Source organism: Leuresthes tenuis, unplaced genomic scaffold (assembly GCF_036924035.1).
Source record: "Leuresthes tenuis unplaced genomic scaffold, fLeuTen1.0.hap1 SCAF_21, whole genome shotgun sequence".
Classification (NCBI taxonomy): domain Eukaryota; kingdom Metazoa; phylum Chordata; class Actinopteri; order Atheriniformes; family Atherinopsidae; genus Leuresthes; species Leuresthes tenuis.
The window spans coordinates 7,864,899-7,879,793 of NW_027325375.1; the positions used below are offsets into that span (position 1 = coordinate 7,864,899).

General features: G+C 40.4%; 1 protein-coding gene across 1 annotated transcript; it reads right to left on the bottom strand.

Annotated features, from left to right (window-relative positions):
• Nucleotides 1-1,379: 1,379 nt before the first annotated feature.
• On the bottom strand, nt 1,380-12,371 carry orai2 (ORAI calcium release-activated calcium modulator 2). The gene is made up of 3 exons (XM_072374964.1): nt 12,065-12,371; nt 9,462-9,697; nt 1,380-3,711 (listed from the first exon to the last, which is right to left on the bottom strand). The coding sequence occupies exons 2-3, from the start codon at nt 9,690-9,692 to the stop codon at nt 3,151-3,153; spliced, it is 792 nt and encodes a 263-aa protein (XP_072231065.1). The 5' UTR covers nt 9,693-9,697; nt 12,065-12,371; the 3' UTR covers nt 1,380-3,150.
• Nucleotides 12,372-14,895: the final 2,524 nt, after the last annotated feature.

The window sequence follows — 14,895 nt, forward strand, 5'->3', positions numbered from 1 at the left end:
CTGACTGGCACGTACAAAGCAAAACACTTTTCATTTGAAGTCATGTGCTAATGCTGAGAATTATCTTTAGCTGCTGAGGAAAACATCAGCAGTTTAAGGTGACATATTATGCCTTGTTTGAAAAATAACACGACTTTCTGAGGTCATATTGAGATCTATGAGGCAGGCTTTGGTGAAAATATCTATTGGTTTCAGCACAGTGGCCCCGTTTCCAAACTTCTGCTGAGAACATTCACACAGAGTGAGTAAGTGGTCAACCTCACCCTTTTGGAGAGGTCCGCAGCTACTTACACCGCTGCCTGACCTCTTCCCCCGAAGCTGAGGGCCCACCTGCTCATCTGACAGCTGACCTGGTCTACTAAGAAACTTTTCAGCTACCGTATCAGTTTTAACCGTTTTAAGTAAGACCCTAAAAAAGAAGGAGCTCCCGGAGAGGTTCAACCATCAAGGCTCCAACAGGATGTTGGTGTAGGTTATACTGTGTTCATGTATGCTCGCCGTCATCAAAACCTGGGCACCCGGAGTGTCATTTAATGCAGTCAAACCTAAATCACTCCAGCTCTCTATATAGATATAAAGAATTCTTCTGTTGATCAGAGAGGGAAACAGTTCCGCAGTGAAGCTGAAGGTTAGCAACAGATGCTAGGAAACAATGTTTTCTCATCAACAGCAATGGACCAAGCCCGACATGTTCACAGCACAACTGGTAGTAATGCACATGTAGCATTATTTTACTGCGTTTAAAGATTTTGTATATATTGTCAAACATCTTTATGATACATGCTGTTAATTTAACAGAGAGCAACACATGACATTCTTGTTTTAAAATAAAAAAAAAAAAAAACATGATGAATGATGGGATTTTTCCATACTATGTCTACTTTAAAGCTGCTCCAGAGGACTTAGTGAACCCTAAAACTATGTGCTTCTGAGTCATTTTGAGCACATTCCCAGGCATGAAACTGCCCTAATGCGTCTGGGGCTGAGATACCATAGATCACAACTTTGGTTTCCAGCCGTGCGTCACAGCATTTTGCTTTCTGGTTCCTTGACAGCGTCTTTTTTGGCCTCTTCAATATGACAAATTCATATGTGAGGCTGTTAATTTCGCAGAGCTCACACCAGGGACTTATTTTCATCACTGTGGCGTTACATCCCACAACAGTAGGGGGAGCTAAAGAGCAGAACATTTAAACAAACAACTTTAAAGGCTAAATATTAAGTGGCATTAATTAGCAAGTAAAAAACATCTATTGGAGAAATGTATTGCATAATAGATTTCAAGACTATTCAGCAAAAAAAAAAAAAAAATCCAATAAATTTTAAAGGGAGGATGACAATTTCCTTCTCAATGGCTGAAAACAGTACAAGACAAGGAAAACATTCAATCTTTTTTATTCTGGAAGTCTGTAGCAGGATGTGAATTGTTTCTTCCAGCATATGACCTCTGCAGTATTCAGCACAAACCCACAAAACAAAGCGAGGCATTCTCTGTGAAGAAGAATTCACTGTACAAACAAGCTACAAAAGTGCACTTTTGTCTCTTCTGAGAAGAAAGAAAAAAGTAACTGAGCAACACTTTGGTCTGTCGTGTCATTTGGAATGTGGTAAAAATGTTGGTAACGCATTCCTTTTTAAAAAGAAAAATCCCACACACACCAACATATTCTGCCTTTTTCTGAGGAACCCACTGAAAATGTCTAATATGTAGCACTGGAGGCCGTAAAGTCAAGCGTCTGTTTATAGGCTGCTCGTCATCTGTCACAGTTGTCACTTCGACATTTCCTGCAGAGCTCAACATTTTAACATTTACAGCAGATGTGCTTGTGTTCTGACCTTTAGCGAAACAGCAGCTCATAAAAGGCAATATTTAGATAAGGCAGGCTTTAATGTGGACAGTAACTTATTCATATATTCAAGCATTTTAAGCAGCATCAGTATTTTTAAACAGGCTCCATGGTCCTTGTAACAGACAGTAAAATATACTTAAAGAAAGAAAAGAGAAAACCTTTGAGAGATTCTGGATGTTAAAAACACGGTGATGCCAATCGACCTCCAAACTATTCAACAAGAATGTAACATTTAAGACTCATCAACACTTATCCATCACAATGCCACACACACACACACACACTCACTCGTAGAGCTATGCTGGAGAAATTCCATGAAGTCAGTCAGAACACAGTGGAACATCCTCAGTTTTATGTGCAGCAGGTTGAGTGTGAACAATGAGGCTTCAGTAGCATTTTATCAGACCTGAATCAAGTATTAAATCTGCTTCGTATGATTTAAACATTTTTATGGAATCTATCCAAGTGTATTCATTGGCGAAGAAGGCAGGTCCACGGCAGCTTCTAACGGAAATCGTGGAGCTGCTAAACTTTGGCACGGCTCATTTTTCTATGAGCAACTTTCGTCGAAACCTGGTGATCCTGATTTAGTGCTGTTAAACAGATGATTAATATAATTTGATTCTAAGATTATCGTATGTGTTCTGAGACATGGCACACGCCTCCGTTATTGTTGAAGTCCAAATCCACACAGTCCATGCTTGATGGGAGTGTTGTCAGGGTGGTTCCTTTGAGAACCGCCGATCTTTGGCTGAGCACAGACACCAGTTCAAGAGGAGCACACAAGTTAAACAAAAGCAAAGGGAGATCATGGTGAATTATTTTCAACATTAATGTTAAGTAGCTGAAGCTTCAAGTAGCCATTTCTTCAGGTGGAAGGGAACAGCAACAGTTAATAATAAGACTTATTCACCCTAACCTAAGTAACTTCCACACTGCCGTTTACCAATAAAAAGTAAAGAAATTCAGAGACAATAAGCCTCAGAGTGAATACAGGTATCATATCCAGAACCCCATATTACCATACAGATCAAAGTTATAGCAAAAATGATACACTCAACATGAATAGCCCTTTTTCTGTAAACCTTTTAACATCATACTGAACCAACATAAAACAGAGTCACTGCATATTTTCTACTTTTAGAATAAATGACAGGTCTGACTGTATTGGCTGCAAAGTAACATGTTGTAAAGCTCACCCCTTATGTGTTCAAGGCATTAACAATGACCGCAGCAAATACTAGAGAAGACAGATAAATATCTAACACAAAGGGAAGTCTTTAAAGTTGCCATCATGTTCTCACACATTCTGGAGGCCTCTCTCGTGCCCGTCCAGCTGCACCTTTATCTTGTGCAGTTCCTCGATCTCCTGGTGGTGGCGCTCCGTCTTGTGGCGCACCAGAGAGCGATAGAAGTGAATGGTGAACACCACAAAAATCACCCCCACCGGGACCATGATGATGGTGGAGGCCAGCGCGGCCTGCCAGCCACTGTCCAGGGTCGTGCCGGAGGAGGTGGTGGTGTTGCAGGACGCTTGCTTTTTGGCCCCGCCCGAGTCTACGGGCAGGAACTTGACCCAGCAGAGGAGCACCACCTCTGCTAAAAACAGCAGGATGCCCAGAGCTGTGGAGAAGCCCCACGCTAGCTCGATGTAGTGATGCATGCGTTCGTGAGGTGACTCACTGACGGAGTTCAGGTTGTGGATGTTGCTGACGGCTTCAACGTTGGGCAGGATGCAGGTGCTGATTAGCAGAGCGAAGAGGTGCACCGCCACCAGCACGGTGGTGCACACGCTGAAGGCAATGAGGAGCGCTCGAGGGTAGCAGTACTCCACCTCCAGTTGCACCTCCACCATGGCCACCTATGACAAAAACACATCGGTTACTGTACATATTTGTGTGCACATTACAGCTATGGAATGGTACTGAAAACCAGACCAGCTGACATGCAACGACTCTAGTGCTGCAGACGTTTGAAGTCAGTAATCACACCTCAAAATGCCATCTAAAAGCACTGAAGTGCATGAAAAGTTGTGTGGAAGAAAGCAACCTCCCAAAATGCATCATTCTTTAGAAAGCAGCTCATGTTGCTACATGCATTTTGCAGCTTGGAAATGTGACCATCCTGACCTTGTCTCATGAACATAGATCGTTATAAACATAGATCTGTAGTCATTCAGTCCTAGATGATCCCAGAAATTTGTATAGCACATTTCAGTGCTTTCCATAAAATAAAAGCATTGCAGAAGGGAGTGGAAGAAGCATTAAAAATACATAAAAGAATATAAATAGAAAACATAAAATAATTTAAATGAAATTAAAATGATTAAAAACAAGCAACAGTTTATCTCAGAATCTCAGAGCTCTGCTGGGTTTATATTCTCTGAACACATCACAGATGTGTTCTGGGCCCAAACCGTTCTGGGATTTGTAAACCATCAGCAGGCTTTTAAAATCTATTCTGTGACTGACTGGAAGCCAGTGTAAAGACTTTAAAACTGGTGTGATGTATTCAGATCTCTTAGTCCTGGTTAAAACTCTAGCAGCAGCGTTCTGGATGAGCTGCAGATGTTTAATGCTCTTTTTGGGAAGTCCAGTTAAAAGACCATTACAGTAATCGAGTCTACTGGAGATGAATGCATGGATGATTCTTCTGGTCTTTTTGGGAGAGAAAACTTTTAATTTGTTGATCATTCTCTCTTATTCTCTCTGGTTGAAAATTCTCTCTTATCCAGGTGTTTATTTCCTCCAGACACTGACACAGTATGTCTGCTGGGCTGAAGTCGTCTGGTGACAGAGACACGTAAAGTTGTGTATCATTTGCATAACTGTCATAATTGATGTTAAAGTTCTGCAATAACTGACCCAATGGAAGCATATACAAGTTAAACAGAAGAGGTTCAAGAATTGACCCCTGGGGGACTCCACAAGTCATGGCCACTCGCTCAGATTCATAGCTGCCAATTGTAACAAAATAACTCCAGCCTTCTAAGTAGGACCTGAACCAGTTAAGCCACGCTCCAGAAAGTCCAACCCAGTTTTCTAGCCTGTGCAACAGGATTCTGTGATCTACAGTATCAAACGCAGCGCTGAGATCCAACAGAACCACGACTGAAACATAACCAGAATCAGTATTCAACCTGATATCATTTAACACTTTGAGCAGAGCTGTTTCAGTGCTTCAACGATGGGAATGAGAGTAAAATAAGAGAAATTTATGCCATTGTTCTTTGAATACCCTCAGAAGTGACTAAAACATTTGTGTAGGCAACAAAAAAAAACAAAACATCAACACATTCTTAAGGTACATTTAAGAAAAAAAAAAAAAAAGGCCTTTTCACACATGAGAACTGTTACACTGACGGCTTCATCAATCTGTTACTCAGTGACATTCAGTCATACAAACTGCTCACTTTTCGATTAACGTTCCTGTGGAAGCTAGATAAATCATGTTTGAGCTTGTTTAACAGTCTGTTGCGAGGGTTTACCTGTGCTACTGTAACAGAGTGGCAGTTATCTCAGAAAATGATGAAGTTATTTACTCATTAACTCACCATCTCTGCACCGTTGCAGCAGGTTATTAGTAGAGAGGCTGTATCATCACACAAAACTCTGTCAGTCCTTCACACGGGACATCAACATGTTCAGTTACTGCCAGATTAATGGAAAGCGGTGCATGTGTGAAAGGGTCTCAAGTGATAGATCAAATCATATCCTTCCACAACACAGGGCAGTTCACAAAGAGGAAGCTGATCATTCATACTTAAGCCCAACTGGCTCAAAGCAAAAGTCCAAACGGAAATAACAAAAAACTGATGAGAAACAAAAAACACAATATCGAATTAAAGGAAAAGATAATAATATAATAACAAATACTATTATGTTTTAATACTTGTTTCACTGATGTATTTCCATATTCTTTTACAGCTGTATTATTTTTGGGGTTTTCCTTGCACATTATTGGCTAAAGCTACAACAGGAGACTGAATTTATCTGCACAGAGGAAAATTAGATAAAATGACTCAAAAACCTGGTAATAGATGACAAGCTGAGCATTATTGGGTTCAGAAATACTGGTAGAAGCAGCAAATGTGAGGTTATGCAAACAGTTTGCAAAGATGTATTACATCACTTCCTGTTGTGTGTGTACTTTGACATTTCTTGCTCCTCTTGAACTACTAATAATCACCTTATTTCTCCCTATAATTGACACATTTTGCATAGTTAACTCTATCCCATACTTGTTATATTCTAACGCTCACTCTTACAGATCTTTAGTCTTTATTTTTCACTTTTTAGCGGTGTGTCAGGTTCTCTAGCTTAGCATGGCTACCAGTTCTCTTCCTCCATTTCCTGCTTTCACCTGCTCCATGTGTCAGATGTTTAGTTACCTTTAGTGGTAATGGTACATGTAACAAATGTAGTCTTTTTGCAGTTTTGGAGGCGAGGTTATCTGAATTGGAAGCTCGGCTCTGCACTGTTGAAAACCACCCGATATCGAGCCAGGCCCTTTTAGCCAGTGCGGAGCCACCTAGCGTAGCTAGTTCCATTAGCTGCCCCTGAGCAGAACCCGAGCAGTCAGGACCCAAGAGTGGCTGAGTGACTATCAGGAAGAGGAGTCATAGTCCTAAAGTCAAGCCCGTGGTTCACCATCAACCTGTCCACGTTTCAAATAGATTTTCTCCACTCAGCGACACACCCGCTGAGGACAAAACCCTGGTAACTGGCAGCTCTATAGTCATAAACATGGCATTAGCGACACCAGCGACCATAGTTAAATGCATTCCAGGGGCCAGAGCGGGCGACATAGAATCCTATTTAAAACTGCTGGCTAAGGATAAGCGTAAATACGGTAAAATAGTTATTCACGTCGGCGGTAATGACACCTAGTTACACCAATTGGAGGTCATTAAAATGAATGTTGCATTGGTGTGTAATTTTGCCAAAACAATGTCGGACTCCGTAGTTTTCTCTGGACCCCTGCCAAATCTGACCAGTGATGACATATTTAGTTACATGACCTCCTTCAATCGCTGGTTGTCTAGATCAGTGGTTCCCAACTGGCGGGTCGCGGAAACCGTTTTCAATGGGTCGCCTGACTCTGACTGGGGAAAAAAAAAAGTTCAGAAAAATGACCATGCTTTAATTTTAAAGGGCTCAGTATGCATGCTATTCACACTCCTAAACAGTAGGTGGTGACGATACCCTGTAATGCTAATCGACTCCCGCCATTTCACAGATAGAAGAAAAGCTACGGTTTGTTTTCATATGAGAGTGACCATGGCTAAACGCAGGTACTACATTGACTACAAAAAATATGGATTTTCTTATATTGAGGACAAAGGGGGGAACAACCTCTGTGCACTTTTTGATTTTGAATTAAAATGCAGCCATTTGAGTGTTAAAGGGAATTTTTCCTCTCTACCGTCACTTTTTTTTTTTTTTTGCTTTTGTTTATCATTAAACTTAAATTTTGTGTCTATTGACACACTGTGATATTTTATTTAATGTCAGGTTCAAACTGCAACATGTTTTCATTAAAGAAATTTGAGTTTAAGTTAAAATTTTTAGTTAAAAATGTTCCTGGGTCGCAGCTTGTCCATAACAAATTATGTTGGGTCCTGAAGCCAGACCAGTTGGGAACCACTAATCTAGATGGTGTCCAGCAAACAACGTGGGCTACATAGATAATTGGCAATCTTTCTGGAGAAAACCTGGTCTGATGAGGAGAGACGGCATCCATCCCACTTTGAAAGGAGCGGCTCTCATTTCTAGAAATATGGACAAATTTATTAGTCATCCAAAAACATGACAACCCAGGGTTGAGACCAGGATGCAGAGTTGTAGTCTTACACACTTCTCTGCGGCTTCCCACCTGATGCTATTTTGTCTGACAGAAACCTGGCTGCAGCAGGAGGATCATGTTAGCATTAATGAATCAACTCCCTCTGACTATTTAAATGTTCATGTTCCTAGAACCACAGGCAGAGGAGGAGGAGTGGCAGCTATCTTCAGATCAGTTACTAATCAGTCCGAGACCCGAGATTAGTTTTAGCTCTTTTGAATCTCTGATTCTCAGTTTTTCCCACCCAAAGTGGAAATCACAAAAACCTCTTGTGTTTGTTGTTGTGTATCGTCCACCTGGCCCTTATTCTGAGTTTCTCTCTGAATTCTCAGAGAATCCCAGTTAGTGCCAAGTACAGATAAAGTCTGTATTCATGTAGATGTTGAAAAGGACAGCCTAAATATTAACTTTAATTCTATATTAGACTCTATTGGATTTTCTCAAAGTGTTCACAGACCTACTCACTGCCTTAATCTTACCCTTGACCTTGTGCTGACTTATGGCATTGAGAGTGAACAGTTAACAGTGTTCCCTCATAACCCTGTCTTGTCTGACCATTCTTTGATAACGTTTGAATTTACTTTACTATACGGCTTCTGAGAAGAATTTTACATGTTGAAGGTGTCTATCAGAGAATGCTGTAACCAGTTTTAAAGAGTTGATTTCTTCACTGCCATGTGCAGATATGACAGAGCACGGCTACCTAAATTTTACTCCAGCTCTTGTTGACAGCACTACAGCTTCAATGCGTACAACACTGGACAATGTTGCCCCTCTGAAAAGGAAGGTAATCAGTCAGAAGAGGTTGGCTCCTTGGTATAATTCACAGCTGCTTTAAAGCAGACTGCAAGAAAGCTGGAGAGACAGTGGCGTTCCTCTAATTTAGAAGAGTCTCAATTAGTCTGGGAAGATAGTTTAATAACGTATAAGAAAGCCAGGTATTCCTTTAACTCTCAGCAGTGATGATTTCATGAGATTCTTTATCAATAAAATTGTTTCTATCAGAGAGAAGATTGATGAAATCCTTCCCACTATTATCACTGTATCATCAAGTGCAGCAGATAAGAGATAAGATATTGCCTTTGAATTGGCTCCACATGAATGAATTGGATTATTTTGAAATTAATTAACTGGATTGCATTGGATTGTGATTACAATGAATTGAATTCCAATTGGCTTGAATTGGACTATATTATTCAAGTGCCTTGAGATGACATTTGTCGTAATTTGGCGCTATATAAATAAAACTTGAATTGAATTGTATACTACAGTAGTTCTGGAAGGACAACTACAGAACAAATGACAGAGGAATTATGAAACAGAATCTTCCATCTGGTTCCAACTGTTCACCTCTTTACAATTCTTTTCATATGCCATTTCTTTATGTTTAGCTCTAATTTGTCTAAGTATTATCAAGAAGAGTATTGATATCAAAGAACTCCTAACGATACCCATCCCTAATCACAGCAGGAAGAGGCTCACACAAAGAAACTGTGCAGGTAAACACACCCTTTCAATCCATACTTGAAAGTCTTCTGACCGCATGTGTTCTGATAAACATAACAAGCAAAACATTTCTGGCAGGCAATTTATGTTACAACTTTAACACTTTGGGCTGGCATGAAGCTCTTCCCGTTGAATCTCCAGTGCAAAAACTAGTCTTCTCCGATGTAAAATGTGGAGTGGGCCCCAGGGGAGTTTTCCTTGATATGAAAAACAGAACAAAGAGGCTGTACTGCACTGAACCTGGTCGAAAAGGGGACTCACCATCGCAAAGCCGGAGAGCAGCGCAGAGGTCCTGCTGGACGCCTTCAGCTTGGCACGACTCAGGTAGAGTTTCCTCCAGGACAGGGCCTGCGCCGAGTGGTGGTTTGAGCTGACCAGCTCCAGGTAACTGCGTCGCACCCAGTCCCTGTAGTCCATCCCCCCGCCATCTGGAGCCCGCTCTGAGACCCCCAGGGCAGGGGACCCCATAGGCACGTTCAGATCACTGCTCATGGCACCTAAAGGAGACAGATGGTCAAGTCAATCCAGCCTGCTCCACCTCATAAGACTAACACAAGCTGTGTGATTAAAGTCCCAAACTCTTTGAATAACTTAGTGAAGCCTCTAGCAGTGAGAATTCTGACTCTTAGGCCAGTCATGTCTGAATAAAACTAGGTCACATACGAGATACAATGTGCATGTTAAACCATACACCAAAGCCACATACCACAAGATTTACCCTCTAAAGTGCTTTAACTCCTCCTTCTCTAAGAGATGCAGAACATTCTACAAAAAACTTCAAGCAAGCATCTGTGTTCCTCCTGTCAGTCAATCATCTCTCCATTTCACTTATGTCAACGGTCAACTCTGCCCACATATTCCCACAACCCGCTGTGAACTTTTTCTGTGTGTGTGTTTGCGTGTGTGTGTGTGTGTGTGTGTGTGTGTGGAGGGGGTGTGTGTCATTAAGTATGTCTGTCACAAGAATGCTTTGCTCCAAAATCCAGTTGGCAGGGAGTCAAACAAGCTGAACAGCGGCTCGTGGGAGGGGGAACAGTATTATCATGGAAACCAACAAACAATATTCTGGCTAAAAAAATACTGTGACATGAGAAAAGGGCCATCTTAGACTTAGAAGTTTTATACATTTTGATGCACGATCAAGCAATTTTCTTCTATCTTTCCATTTAATCCAACCGTGAGATTGAGTGAAAAAAACAACAGATTTGACTTGGCTTGAAAACAATTTTATCAAACCTTTATTTAATAGGAAAAGCCTCATTGAGATTAAAAATCTCTTTTTTTGAAGTGCACCCTGGCCAAGACAGCAGCAGAGATAAAATCTACAGACAGACATATCAGCAAACACACAAACTGACTGATGTTTAAACTTCAAATCCGAAAATCAGACAGAACATCTACAAACAGTTGTATCAGCCTCAAAGTTGTCCAGTGTTTTTTTTAAAAAGTCTCCAATGGGACCAAGTCATGAAGTTTCAAGTCTTCTTGAAGTTTGTTCCAGGCAAAGGGAGCGACATACATAAAAGCTTCAAGAAAAAAAGTCTAAAGAGCAGTTAACAGAGAGTTCTGAGCTCAACAAGCTGTTGCATCCGACTGACTGACAGGAAGCATGGTCCCAACAAGAGAGCCGTCAGTGGAAACAATTGGAAGAATTATGCAACTAATACAACTTGGAGTGAAGCAAAACATGTTGGCTGTTCCCAACAAAATGGGAAGATTGTGAAAGGTAGGCATGCAGGTCGACAGAGGAAGACATCACAGAATCAGGATAGAATACTCCACCAAGAAAGATTGTTGCAAGCACTTTAGTTAATATCAGGAGGAAAAGAGCTTTGGTTCATCGAGATCACAAGGTGATTATGGTGAGCCTGGAAAATGAGTGGTTCCTGTGTCAAAGCCTAATTTCACACTTCATTATCGGTGTCCTAACACATGGGGAGGATTTATAACATCAAGTAATTCTGTTTGCTGCACTGAGTTTAGTAAATGCCTGCTATTGAGCACAAGCAGTAGCATCTGTGGTGGGAGTAGTTTAACCAACTCTGCTGTGCTTCAGTGGTGATGGGAAAATTAAATTTACTCTGGCAAACTGACTGAATATATATTAACACTTTATCTAAAGATAACAACATAAATGTATCAATTATCATAACAAAAACATGGCCTGTCTTAGCTTCTGTACTTGTGGAACATTTACATTCAAGAACATTCAGTTCATAAAAAAAGAAGATATCCCTTTGGAGTATACAAAAAAAAAAAAAAACAAGAAACTTCCAAGGCAATTTCTTTATATTTAATTTTACGCTCTAGCCACCTGTAGTATTTTCGGTTATTTACGGAACTTCAAGTGTGTAAATGTCGATAAAAACCTGTAAAAATGGGGTTCCAAAACCTTTGACAAGCACTAAATATAGGCAGAGATGACAGTTACAGCAGCAAACCTTGGTAGAACCTTAGAGTTACAGTGATGGGATCTTAATCCTCCTGTGGTCCCCTGACTGCAGGGCAAACAGATCAGCAGATGTGTGCACCTTTACGCCTCACTATATATATTTAGAACATTGGTACAAGTTAGCAGGATCCGTTTACCCAGTTAAGCTGACTGAAGTCGTATGGTTCAGCAGTTATTTTAGAGAACATTTCCGTCGCGCCTGAAGAGAAAAAGGCCACATTTGTGAAAGAGATTGTGCAGCGAAAGTTAGACTATAAGCAACCTCATAGTCGTCACAGATCCGATGACAACACTATTCAAATTAAGCAATACTCCCCTTGCTAGCTAACTGCGCTAACAACTCAACACAGTTTCAAACAAAGTAATCAATCTGCTAGTTTATGGCATCAAGTACAGGCCTTATTCATCTCACCTATTTGAAAAGGTGCCTTTTAAATGACAGGTGCAAACTCCAAGACGGGTCTTCTCTCCACGTCTCCAACACAATGAGTGAACGTTGAACCGTCTGGACCTCTTCAGGTGTCTCGGTTCAACAACTTCCGCTCTTCGCCTGCTCTCACCAACCACCCCTCCGTTCTGCTCCAGCAGTGTACCCAGAGTCCATAACTATACCGCTCTTCGTCGTGTCCAGGTTCTGCTGACACGCAAACCGATTTGCTTCACTAACCACCTGGAACCGGTGTCAGTGGTTCGGAAGGTGCTGAGCAGAGGAAGAAAACTAAAAAAACATTTTATTTCCGGCTGGGCGTGTTGCCTTCAAAATAAAAGCACACATAGACAATGGGAGGAGAAGAAGAAGCTGAAGAAGAAGGTTAAACTCAGACGAATTACCGTCAGACTTCAACTGTTACTTACTTGAGTGACAAATAGTCTATGTTTTGAATTACAAGTTTTAAAGAAAAAAGTTAGATTTAAAACACAAATAATTCAATAACAACGTAAGAATGCACTAATTTGTATGAATTTCTATGAGAGAAAAGCAAACAGTGGATACTGTTTCCCTACTATCCATAGGGATTGTTAGGCAACAATCCCTATGAGGCAAAGAAGGCTTTGTCGAGTCAAGTAGGCTATGTGCTGATTTTATGTAAAGGAAAGAGGGAAAGAGTGACAGGGAAGCCCAGGTTTCACGAAATCTATATGTGACAGAGGAATTAGCACATGAGTTTTTAAATTAAGAATAAACTTGCTGGCTGCCTGTTTCCCTCTGCAATGCAATATTTTAAGCTGGATGAGTTCAACAGTGCCTGCTGTCCAAACTGCTGATAAGATGAATGTAATGTACCTCTCAAAGTATTCTTAAATAAAATTAGAATTTTTCTGTCATTTTGATGGGTGTTGGTCTGAGCTGGCTTTGTTGTGTGTGTGGTGTTCGGAGCCCTCAGGCTGCTGATGGTGAACTCCAACATGATTGATTTTGGCCTGTCAATCGATCAAAATATTTAATTGTGATTAATCCATTGTTTATCCGTAGTTAATTCGTGATTAATCACAAAACATATGTTTTAATAAACATTTGAATATGCTCTAAATGCACCTTGAATAGATTTTTCTGGTGGTAGCAGACAAATATGCATTCTTCATGCAAAAGCATTTTATATTTACATTAACAACCCAAAACTAATTGTCCTGATACATACTGTCCTCTTCATCCAACAAGCAACAACAGAAGGGCATATTGACCTGACTGCAACATTCTTTCCAAAGTGTAACATTCACACTTAAAGAAAATAACTTCACACGCTGTAACTGTGTCTAACTTTGCCGTAGGTGGAGTTGTCCAGGTGTTTCCGTTGCAAACTACCAAGCAAGTTCTGCCTTTGGTGAGAGGGATTGGGGATCTCTGCATCAGCTGTGTGTTTGGCAAGAAACTGATATTCAAGACTCGACGTACTCCGGTGATAACCCAGTTCACATTGACAGTAACGGCAGATAACTTTGGTCCTGTCCAGAGAACCATCTGGCAGCGTTTTTTAAAGATGAACTTGCCATTCAAAAGACCTTTTTCTTTATACAATATAGCTTACACATCCTACACGTTCAGTTATTTTGTAATGATAAATGAAAGCACCAACTCACACACACACACAAAATCCTCACAAAAAAAGAAAAACGATGTTACGTTCCATCATCTCTTTGTCGGGTCAGTGTCACTAACACAGACTTTTTATACAAAATGAATTTGTAAAGGTAATCATTACACATTATGACACATTCAGTAAGTACTAAATGTACTAGAAGGGGGAGATCATCCAAAGGTACTGCGGAGGTCTTTAGAAGCTGCTTGTAAAGCGCTTTCTTGTTCTCTCACCCTGAGTCAAACCATCTGAACATCAGCATGCAGTCATCAAGAGTTCAGGGTTCATGTTGATGCAAACTATTTAGGTAGGGCTTCATCAGAAATCTATACGGATGTATGCAAATGCTTACCTGTAGTTGGTGTTGCATGAGAACATGTTCACCTTTGAATGTGTGACAGAACAGTGAAACATCTATAACCTTCTCTAAGCAACAGTAAGACTATAACATTGACAATAATTGGACATGTCATAAAAACATTGTACAGCTGGAGGATTTTGAACTCCATCTAGCCCAAAGCCTGCTCAGATTTACCAGCGTTATCCTCTTAATCTCAATATAATTAGATCCTTCATGTGCAATTAAACTTGAATATGAGTCACAACTTCATTTCATGATAAAATAGCAGACTATTGAAGTGCAGAGATACACATAGATAAGAAGGGCTTATGTGAATTAGGGGAAGATTATGTGGGCTATTGCCAACCAAAGGCCATGACGTACATAGCATGCAGTACAAATCATATAATAGAACAGGATTTAGGATAACAAAGAGCCAAATTGATTAATGTGAAAGACAAAATGGATCATCAGGATTACTCATGACCTAATCTGTAAAAATATATGAACTGGATTGATTGATCAGAAAACATTTCCATCTTTTTCTTAAAAGTAGAAAACAAAATCCCATCAGAGCATCGGTGGCACATAGATGAATCTCTTTCATCATAAAGCTGTTGGTTGTTATATTGGTTCACACTGTTGATGTAAATCTGTAATAAAGGATCACAAATATACACTTGACATTTCATCTTTATAAATAGATTCAGTCAACGTCTTAAATGTTCAGTTGCTGTCATTTTAGCTACATGTTCTTTGGGACTATTTTCATCTGTGGATGACTACACATTTGATGCTGTCGCGTTTACAGCAGAAGAACAGCAG

What these genes read in the sequence shown, in the direction of transcription:
- orai2 (XM_072374964.1), bottom strand. Translation starts at nt 9,692, where the DNA reads ATGAGCAGTGATCTGAACGTGCCTATGGGGTCCCCTGCCCTGGGGGTC. An exon ending in TGCTCTCCGGCTTTGCGATG is followed by an intron (nt 3,712 to 9,461) that starts GTGAGTCCCCTT and finishes TTTTTGTCATAG; the next exon opens with GTGGCCATGGTGGAGGTGCA.